Genomic DNA, 10,702 nt, shown 5'->3' on the forward strand with positions numbered 1-10,702 from the left:
GGATCAAATTATTGTCATATGGTTGGTGTCTGAGCTGCACTTCAAACTGCTGGACCACAGGTACTTCCCGTATTGGTTTTTATGAACACATTTAGAATTTAGATTTTAAATATTATCTTCAGCAGCGTTAGCAGCGCCGTTAACAGCAGAGCAGCATTATTACCAGTGGCTAGCAGTGGCCATTGTTGATCTTTGTTGCAGGATGATGACATCATCCTGTTTGCTAATTTCTGCTAATGCTGCTAACACTGCTAAAGATAATGTTTAAATCTAAATTCAAAATGTGTTCATAAAAAAAACAATTTGGGTGGTCCAGCAGTTTGAAGTGCATTCCAAAATACCTAAATGTGAACTTCAACATTTAATCACAAAATTTAAACATTTAGATTTTACATTTAGATTTCAACATTGAGGATTTGATATTAAATATTGACATATCCGTTTAACATGTAAATTCAACATTTAGTAAAGCTTAGCTAAATGTAAAAACAGTGCGGTAAATAATGAAAAATGTTAGTGAAATTGTTTAACATTTTATTTTAAACTTGGTGCTCCATGAAAAATAGCAAAATGCTAGCTACAAAATAAAAGTAACAAGATGCAACCTAAAAAGTAAAATGAGAAAAAAACTTTTACTAAAAGTAGAAAAATGCTAGTTAAAAGCTGCTATAATCCAGCAAAAAGTAGCAAAATGAGAGCTAAAAGTAGCAAAAGGTAACAAAGTAGCACAAGTCTAGCTAGAAGTAGAAAAATGCTAGTTAAAAGCTGCTATAATCCAGCAAAAAGTAGCAAAATGAGAGCTAAAAGTAGCAAAAGGTAACAAAGTAGCACAAGTCTAGCTAGAAGTAGAAAAATGCTAGTTAAAATGTGAAAAGAGCCAAATGGTAAGTAATATTGCAAAATCTTTGCTAAAAAGGGAAAGATATAGCAAGAAATGCTACCTAAAATTTAAACGTGGCAAAACAATAGCTAGAAAGTAAAATGAGTACTAAATGTAGCAAAATGCTTATTAATATTGGCAATATTTTTTGTAAAAGGTAAAAGTATCAGAATATTAGCTAAAAGGCAATAAAAAGCCAATTATATCAAAAAGTAGCACGGTAAAAGGTAAAAGCAGCTAAACACTAGCTAAATGAGCAAGATGCTAACGAAGTGTTCCTCGACAGGGATGTTGACTCTGTGGTCTTTGCCATCAGTAGAGGAGATGTGGAGGCTGTTAATGATCTGACAGCATCTTCATCTCACTGCCTGATGAGGGAAAACAAAGATGGATGGTTACCTTTGCATCATGCTGCATTCTATGGGCAGGCTGAGTGCTTGAAGGCCATATTGAGAGGTAACAACATTCAAAACAGCTTTGGTTACTGAGGTGTACCAAAAAAAAAAAAAACCTGTTTAGTTCATGTATTTTCTCCTCCAGTCCATCCAGGTTCAATAGACAAGCGGACGCTGCAGGAGCAAACAGCACTGCTGCTCTCTGTGTCATGTGAACACTTGCCCTGTGTGCGCTGCCTTCTGGAGTCAGGCGCTGACCCTGACATCTGCAGCAACAACAAAGAAACCCCCTTATATAAAGGTATGACTATGAAAACCATAGTGTTGGATTAATATACAAGTAAGTGACACGTCCTCTCTCTCGGCAGCATGTGAGCTGCAGAATGTGGACATGGTGAGCCTCCTCCTGTCACATGGCGCCACTGTGAACCAGCGGTGTGCTCAGGGCTGGACGGCCCTCCACGAGGCTGTGTCCAGGAACAACACAGAGATCTGCGGGATTTTAATRAGAGCCGGGGCCACGATCAATCCACCGAACACCTACAGCGTCACACCTCTCATTGTAGCAGCTCAGCGAGGACTGATGATACCACTGTCTTACCTTATTGAGAAAGGTAGGGTAKTTATTTTGAGTTCACACTCTGACGCCTCAGATTTCTGTTTGATATTAAAGGACAGTGTTTTTTTTCAGGTGCAGATGTGAACATACAAACGTGTGACGGTGCTACGGCGCTGCACGAGGCGAGTAAAAACGGCCACAGGGAAGTTGTAGCTTTGCTGCTAACTAAAAACGCAGATGCCAACAAACCTACTAACTCAGGACTGTTGCCTCTGCATGTTGCAGCGCAGTACGGACACCATGAGTAAGTTAGAATRCTTGACATGGTGTCCCTGTTCATCTTGTGATGTAATATTTGGATTGTAGTGTGGTAACAGTTTTTTGTGAGTTCACATACATCTCTCCGTTTTGTTTTCAGGATCGTGTCTCTGCTTGTCTCTGTCACGAGTCGAGCCATGCTCCGGCACAGTTGGATCACGCCCCTGCACCTGGCAGCGGAGCATGACAGACACGCTGTGGCAGCTGTGCTGCTGAGAGCAGGTGCAGATGTGAACGCCACTCTGGCGCTCGCTCACTCCAACCGCTACTCCGATCGGCGTGCCACGGCTCTCTATTTTGCCGTTGCCAACAGCAGCACCAGAACAACAGAGGTGCTGCTGAAGGCCGGGGCCAGTCCAAGCCTGGATCCGGTCAGTCCCCTGCTAGTGGCCGCTCGTCTGGGCTGTGTCACCACCGTGTCCTTGCTGCTGGAGCGAGGAGCCGATGCAGACGCCAGAATCCCGTCTCATCTCACGACATTCCCAGCAATGATCGCCCTTTGCTTGAATAATCTACCTCTTCTGAAGTGTGTTTTGAAGCACAGCTGTGATGTCCGCTCCTGTTTTACCTGTACCTACGGGGGAGCCTCTCACCCTCCTTCAGGCGTTGACACTAATAGTCCTGACTGGATGATGGCTTTAAACTGCAATGAGCCACCAGAACGAGCAACTCAGGTGAGGARGAGGAGCTAAATTGTGATCATTTTGACATGATGAAAGGTTAAAGTCAGTAATAAATAACTCATTTTTCAGTTCTGTGAGTGGATCTCAACACCTGCTATGTGTAAGTGGGCCGGACCGGTCATAGACTTGCTGCTGGAGCACGTGGGTTCTGTTCAGCTGTGCAGCAGGCTCACTGAGCTCCTGGACAGCACAGCAGAATGGCACTGCACCAAGAGGAAGTCATGTAAGTGTTAGATAAAACCTTCGCACGCACATGCTCGAAAGGAAACAATTTTCTTTCATCCTATCCAACTTCCTCAGAACAAACGTTCCTCATTCATGCACACTTCCCACACACCTTATCTTCTGTTTTATTTTACAGCRTCACCACGCTCCCTCCTGCACCTTTGCAGATTAACGATTCGGACTCAGATGGCGAGAGACAAACTGAGATCTATTTCAAGCTTACCTCTGCCAAACAAACTGATAAGATATCTAAGTATGTCTGACTGACTGCAGAAAAAAAGACACCTCACACAAAGGGGTTTTCAGAGATGTGACTAAATGTATCTTTTCATGTGTTTTTTTTTAGTCCTGTCTGATATTTTAAATCTGTAAATGCTGCTTTTGTGCATAAATATCTATTTATAACATATTTGAAGCAACGAGGCTCTTTAATCTGTCAAAATGCTGTTTTCTTCAGAAATGCTAAAAAAAGATGGAAGAAAAGTAAGAAACATTGAATCATTTATTTAAAGAAAATGAAAGTTGTCATGTCAGAAACATCAAACGTGTTGCAAAGATGAYTTTCAGAGTTAAAAGTGGACGCTGTGACAGCTGATTCTTGTGAATGACTTTTTGTACCTAAAATAGAGCTGTCATTCTCTGTACAGAAGAAACTTTTAAACTTACTGTCAGTGTTTATAGGTGCATGAAACTGACATAAAACGGAAGCAGATTTTTTTTGAGCCAGTGCAGTTTAGGTTTTAAAAAAAGAGATGCAGGATTCCAGAAAGTGCTCAAGGAAGTGTCTCATTATGAAACTCCAAAATATCATTATTAAAATGAACAAATAGTCCTATTTACACAATCCGGTGTGATGGATGGCTGATTAAATGAATCCGAACACACTGAAGATGGGTGACTGAGCAGTGGGCTTMGTGGGGATGGGTTTGACCACCACGTGCGTGTGAAGTCTCTGTACATAAGGCTGCTCCTCAGTCCCTGAAGCCTTGCTCCACAGTGCCAGGGGCGGATGAGGGACAACAATGTGGCTGTGGAGGACATGGTGTCCATGGTACTGAAGCGGGCAGCAGCCGCAGACGCTCACCGAGTGCTGCGAGCTCACATCCAGCTTCAGCACCTCTCGATCCGCAGAGCTGCGCCGATTGGAGGGAGAGGCCTTCGCGTCATCATCCCCGCTCGTTTTTCTCTTTTCGCCTCCATCGGATGCTCCCACGGGGCTTCTCCTCGAGCACGATTTGTCCCGCTTGGCTTTGGTCAGCCTGGGTTCCTCCCAGAACGAGGCAGGCAGTTGGCGCTTCCTCATGGGCACCTGCTCCACGCCTCCGACGCTCTCCGCGTCCCGCGCGTCAGAGCCGCCCTTCTGCGCGCTCTGATGAGCCGCTCCCGCCGGCTTGAGACACCTGTAGTCCGTGGACCTGTGTGTGTGACACCTCGGCACTCTGGAGTACTTCTGAGAGAAGCGCTTCAGCTGCTTCTGCAGGTATTTTCTGTGATCCACGGAGCGCCGGCACGGAGCCGACTTGTCCAGTGCCGCCTTGATGTCGCTGGATGCCAGGTTTACAAAATTGAGCAGCGTTTTGACTTCGCTGTCTGCATTTGCCATGTTTGCCAAGTCTTTAGCCTGCCTCATCAGTCCATGTTATAATCAAATGTAGCCAGCAGAAAGATCTGGAACAAAATCAAAATTATCACTTTGCGTAATTACGCACAAAAGGAATCCCGACCTAACAGTTTTACATAACTACCCAATCCTTCAGTTTTGCTCACCTGATGAATCCTCATAGAAACAGTCCAACAAACTTCCCTCCAGACTGCGGGAGGACTTCAACAAGTTGAATGAATATAAACTCCTTGTAGTTATGGTCCTTTCCTTGAACCAATCAGCGACCCCAGGCCCCTCACAATGCACCCCAATCAGTCTCCAAGTGCCCTGGTATCAAATTCTTCCCCGGTGCAAATTGTTGTCATGGAGCTGTGAGGAAAGTGGTCAAAAAGGATGCGATAACTGCGCGTAACGCTTCCTAAAACGCGCAACCATCTCTATTTTAAAAAAATGAGCGTAAAATGAGTTCATTTGAATCTTTGGTCGTGTTTTATTTGCTTTTTAAAGTAGTTAATGTTCCCCAAAAGTGATGTCAGCTATAAGATTTGGTGAGGGTTTGAGTGGTGGGGTGGTGGTGGGGGGTGATCTAAAGAGTGCATAACCATGGAAAGGGGGCTTGAGCGCTCAAGAATCTTGTCTTTCTGTTTGCCTCCTCAATCGAGCGACACAAAAGCTGAATTACTCATTCAAACCTCGCGGGACAAAGGGGGAAGGAGCTGGATTGCACTCCTGCATTTGTAGTCAAACATTTAGAGACTTAAATCGAGTCGTCATGAAGGAGAAAGAGTCGGACAAAGCCCATAGAATTGCCATCAGCAAACATTTTCCTGTGTCATATTATGGGGTCTCCATGGCTCCCTCTGGCCCGCGGACAATAGCACAAGTTTGCACACTCGAACACTGTCACCCTGCCAACGGCAACAAGGACCCCCCCCAAAAAACAGGACAATCCCCAGAGAAAGCACGGGCTCCGCGGGGAAGGTTGCATTAGGGGAGGAAAATGGGACTTGTGAAATGCTAATTGAGCTTCATCCCTTTATTGAACTGGGAAAGTATCGTTCTGCTGGAGCCCAGCAGCGAGATGTGAGGGAGCCATTTCTCTGCTGAGTGGCACTCCACGCATGTCCTGCACCAGGAGAGAATTTATCTTGTGGAAATCTGCAGCACATGTCCGGAGTGTGAGACTGTGTTATGTGCTCAAGGCTGTCCATCCCTCTTCTTACAGAAGAGAGGCAAATGGGACCCCGCATTGTCCCCAACTTCTTCCTTCCCTCACCTCTGTTCAGCTGAAAAGACCAATTAACAATGGGACTCCCCCCCTCCCCGGGCCTGTCACCCCACTCCTGTGCTTTTGAAGTGGAGAAGAATGAGGAAAAAGAAAGAGGAAGCATATGTGGCATCTCTTAATGGCAGCTGGTGGATCCTGTTTTAACATTTGTTGGCTTGAGCTGAGTTGTTTCAGAAATTTCTATATTTATGTGTCCTTTTTATTTCATGGGAACAGAGGTGTGTAGATGTGAACAAGTCTATTGGTGTATCTTTCAGTGCATTCAGACGTGTGTTTAGCCTCCTCTGACAGGGAATTCTTGTTCTGGTTTAAAAAGAAACTAAATCCAGTTTGACACCATCCATATGTTGACAGAGGATAGTCATGAACAAGTGCACTTCTTCCTGCATGCTGGGCTTTTAAATAACATCAATAAAATAACTGTATTTTGATTCCCATGAAAATCTGTAAATTAAGGATATTACACAGTTGGGAAACCTAAAAACACATCAGGATTTACTGGAAAATGTTTGCATTTTTGTGCCTAATCCAAAAATATTTACAAATTTACAAAACTTCAATGATAATTTTTAATATTTGATTTAGTTTGACGATCAAATGGACAACAAGAAGACTGATGTGTCCTTAGGAATTATTTATTTTGAGGTGCCAGTGATTGTTGTTTAATCACAACTTCTTCATTGATGTTGCACATATGTTTTCAGACAGAACTTTTAGTTTTTTATTTTATTTAACTTTTTGAAACATGGTGACATATTCATTTGGTGCAGAAAAATTGTCCAACCACCTCTCCAGCCCTTTTACTGACACAATATTGCAGTTTTCAAAGGAAGTATTTACTTCAGAAATCAGCCGTGTACGTCAGTAACATTACTAGCAAAAGAGAGTATGAGCTAGTTTACACATATTAAAATAATGCAKAGCCATATTGATGGGAGGATGAACCCCACAATAATTTGATCCAGTGAATACAACCCCTTAAATAAAATGAAATCATTAGAGATTAACTGGTTAAACACAAAGATGCAACTGTCTTGTTGTCTTTAGGTAACTGTGACCTGATTTAAAAATTTACRATGTATGTTTAAGCATAATTGCTGAAAATAAAATGCATGGTTTTTAGAGCATACTATAAAATAATGTCATCAAATCTGCACGTAAAAGGTGACCAGATCCCAATCAACAATATGAGTTTGAGATGTTTGTGTTGAACGATGTGACACGAGAGCTCTCATTCCAGATTAAACATTTAACTAATTTTAGCTTCAATCAATAAATTTCTTTTATTTTAATCCAGATTTTTGTTTTGATTGTTTAATTAATTTAAATGTTTAAAAAATCTTTACTTTAGGGTATGAGGCATTCATTTTGGTAACGCTTTCTTTTACGGTACCCTTATTACCATGTAATTACAAGGAAATAAAAACTTGTAATTAAATGTAATTACTACCTTATTACCTTGTAATTACGTGGTAATTACGGTACAAAAGAAAGTCTACTGTTAGTAAAACTACCTTTACTGGGTTACAACAAACAAATTACCATTCAATGGTAACTCAACACTATTTATAACCAAAAGAATGCAACTAAATTTTGGGGTTAGTGGTTAATTGCAATAAAATATAACTTCAAAACTGTCCAAATTGCCTACTACTTATTTAGGTGTTACATGGTGAATTGTAATACATTATTAGGTAAGTGCTACATTACTGCAGACAATTAATTACATAGTAAAATTGTACCCTAATTACCACATAATTACATAGTAATAAGGCAGTAATAACATTTAATTACCTTTTTAACCTTGTAATTACATGGTAATAAGTGTTACCTTTATTTTTGGTGATGTTCAGTGTCTAGTTTCCTTTTTTTATATAGTATTCTGACCCAAAAGTAAGTACAGTTTGAAATGTGAATTTGTGGTTTCATAAAATGTTTCCACATTGGACAGGAGCTAAACCATCGCAGGTTAACCTCCAGTTGACAGAAATCTTTCCTGCATTCGATCTGTCCTGCAGCGACGACTTCTGAAAGCCGCAGTCTAAATGTTGATGTCCTCGTTAAAGTGTCAAAATACTTTGCTGTCACACACATAGAGGAACATCATGGTCACATTTTCTTGCTGCACACACATTAAAGGGGACACGTCAAACTCAGGTGATGTCAGTGAAGGCTCCATGGTTGTACTTTTCCACTAGATGGCACTGCACTTCCACACAAACACATGTCCACACACTGGTACAAGAAGAAGCAAAACACTGATAGTAATAAAGATAAAAGCTGTTGAGCTCGTTTTAGCTGAATATAATAATCCACAAATGAAAGTATAATGTAAAATCTTTTTTATTATTATTATTATTTTGTCTTTTAATACAGCTGAGTTTATTTTCAGGCTGGGTTTGCAGAGATGCAGATTAAGGACCTTGGCAGATAACTCTGAAAGACTCCTGTAATTCTATAAAGAGGTTTTCATATCACGGCTGTGATGTATGTCGCAGCAGACTGCTGGTTGGTGAAATGAGTTGAGGGAGCAGGAAGCAAACAGGAGGATGTAGTGCTTTTCCTCTTTGTCAGATAATCAATACAAGGACAGACTGTGGGAGAGGATGGATGAGCTGAACCTGCTGGGCAGACTACACGCCAAACCCAGCCTTGTATGTTTTCTTTAAAAAAAAAAAAAAAGAAACACTTTGATACAGTTTGGATTTTCCACTCTCAAAGTCCCCCACAGCTCTGTGTATGAGTTCATCTCTTTACTATATGGAAGGCTTTTTGACAGGCAAGACATGTGATAAATGCTCAGCCCCAACAAAAGGCTGCAGGGCTCGCTGCTGAGTCCACTGATCCTAATCCAAAACTGTCTGAACAGTCAGCTCAGGAGTTGTTTGTAGGTTGTTGTTGTTTTTTTTTTTTTTTTTTTTTTTTTTTGGGTTGGGGGTGAGCAGTTGAGAGTGGGCTCTAACTTTAAAACCTCAAGACCCTTTTTATTTAAAAGACATTATGGATGAGTTTAAAACATGAACCATAACAGCAAATGCATGCACAGAAATAACCAATAAAACCTTAAAGCTTGCAAAGGTTTTGCCGTTTTGTCTCCTATCTTATTCTAAATAAACGGTTTCGTGTCAATGACTGTGATCAGTTTGAGTCGATTCATACAGATGAAAAGTTTTGGCCTTTTCCACATGAAGTGAGAYGCACCAGGTGAGCTCTGCAGGGATCYTACTCCCCCTGTCAATCAACCACTKTGACGTCACGTCGCCTCTTTAGTTGTATGACCGTGGGGTCATTTCATAACCGTGCCCAGTGAAGACCACCAACAACATTACGCAACTCTGCTCTTAAAACCTACTCATTGTTGCCTTGGTTTGTGCACTCAGCCCTGCAGGATCACCTCCACATGATCAGCAGATCTTATTTATGTTTCTGCTGTGTGTGTTTATTAGGAACTGAACAGATAGTACCTAAACTTACTTTAGTTAATGGAATGTACAGATATGATGAACTTTTGGAATTTAAGATGACGGCCTCAGCTACCCCAAATACATAAATTACTTTAACTCAGTCAATTTTGCAGACAACAGGCTAAAATTTACTGTGGTAGTAGCTGAGAGTCAGCGCCAGATCTGTGTTTAAAACATGCCCGTTAATTGTTTGGATAAACTGACTGTCTGTTAGCAAAATATCTCATGGACAAGTGAGCAGATTTAAATGAAACTTTCAGAAAGCCGTTATTAGACTTACAACTACAAGTGATTAACGTTTGGGGTCAACCAAATTTAAGATGGCTGTCTCAACCAACTGATCTTACCAAGCACTAAAATGGTTTAAAATCAGTCAATTTAGCAGATAATGACCTCAAATTTAACACGGTAGTAGCTGAGAGTCAGCCCCAGTGTTCTAAAACCTAAACGATCTGTCAGATCTGCAGTGCCATTGACTGCTGGGATTAACTCTGTTTGTCTGTTAGCAAACTATTTCATTAACAAGTGGGCGAATTTCAATGAAACATTCAGAAAGTCATTATTAGACTTACAACTATAACTGATTAACCTTTGAAATGAATTCAATTTAAGATGGCTGTCTCAGCTAACTAAATTTATAATGCACTAAAATGGCTTGAAATCAATTAATTTAGCAACTAATGAGCTCAAATTTAGCGTGGCAGTAGCTGAGCGTCATCCCCAGCTTGTGCTCTGAAGGCTAAAGAGATTTGCGTTTAAAACGTTACCACAGGGATCAACTCTGTCTGTTAGCAAAATATCTCATGAACTAGAAGCCGGATTTCAATGAAACTTTCAGGAAATAACTTTCAATGACTGATTAAGTGTTGGTGTCATTTCAATGCTGCCGACTGATGGTAAACACAAAAATGGATATAAATCATTCAGTTTTACAGACATTAAACTAACAATCCAGCACGACATGTTTAGTCTAAGGCGGCGGGCATGTGCAGTCAGAGCTGTCAATCAGAGCTGTCAATCAGAGCTGTCAATCAGAGCTGTCCACTTTGGCACTGCGAGCAGAGAAGAGTCAAACATCTTCTCCCCTCTGGACTTTTCTTCTGTCCATCTTTCAGGAACTCACCTCCACGCTTCAGAATAAAAAACAAACAGGTAAACAAAAACAGGAGCTCGAGCTGACAACTGATTGGTGCCCACATGACCTGCTGCTGCTGTGAGGGAGGACTGACTGACTCTCTCTCTCTCTCTCTCTCTCTCTCTCTCTCTCTCTCTCTCTCTCTCTCTCTC

General features: G+C 41.4%; 2 protein-coding genes across 3 annotated transcripts in view; one reads left to right on the plus strand and one right to left on the minus strand.

Annotated features, from left to right (window-relative positions):
• Positions 1-3,837, plus strand: part of LOC106521117 (ankyrin repeat and SOCS box protein 2) — an 8,177-nt gene extending 4,340 nt beyond the window's left edge. For both annotated transcript variants that reach the window (XM_014013547.1, XM_014013540.1), the window contains 7 exons: positions 1,167-1,336; positions 1,421-1,576; positions 1,644-1,889; positions 1,967-2,138; positions 2,253-2,826; positions 2,905-3,058; positions 3,197-3,837. In XM_014013547.1, coding sequence (XP_013869001.1) covers positions 1,167-1,336; positions 1,421-1,576; positions 1,644-1,889; positions 1,967-2,138; positions 2,253-2,826; positions 2,905-3,058; positions 3,197-3,327 — 1,603 coding nt within the window. In that variant the 3' untranslated portion in view covers positions 3,328-3,837. The remainder of the gene's footprint in view (positions 1-1,166; positions 1,337-1,420; positions 1,577-1,643; positions 1,890-1,966; positions 2,139-2,252; positions 2,827-2,904; positions 3,059-3,196) is intronic.
• Positions 3,549-5,005, minus strand: LOC106521128 (protein FAM181A). Its single transcript, XM_014013560.1, has 2 exons — positions 4,828-5,005; positions 3,549-4,728 (listed from the first exon to the last, which is right to left on the minus strand). Exon 2 carries the CDS (start codon positions 4,688-4,690, stop codon positions 3,926-3,928), a length of 765 nt encoding a protein of 254 aa, XP_013869014.1. The 5' UTR covers positions 4,691-4,728; positions 4,828-5,005; the 3' UTR covers positions 3,549-3,925.
• Positions 5,006-10,702: the final 5,697 nt, after the last annotated feature.

Source organism: Austrofundulus limnaeus, unplaced genomic scaffold (genome assembly GCF_001266775.1).
Source record: "Austrofundulus limnaeus strain Quisiro unplaced genomic scaffold, Austrofundulus_limnaeus-1.0 Scaffold2, whole genome shotgun sequence".
Classification (NCBI taxonomy): Eukaryota; Metazoa; Chordata; class Actinopteri; order Cyprinodontiformes; family Rivulidae; genus Austrofundulus; species Austrofundulus limnaeus.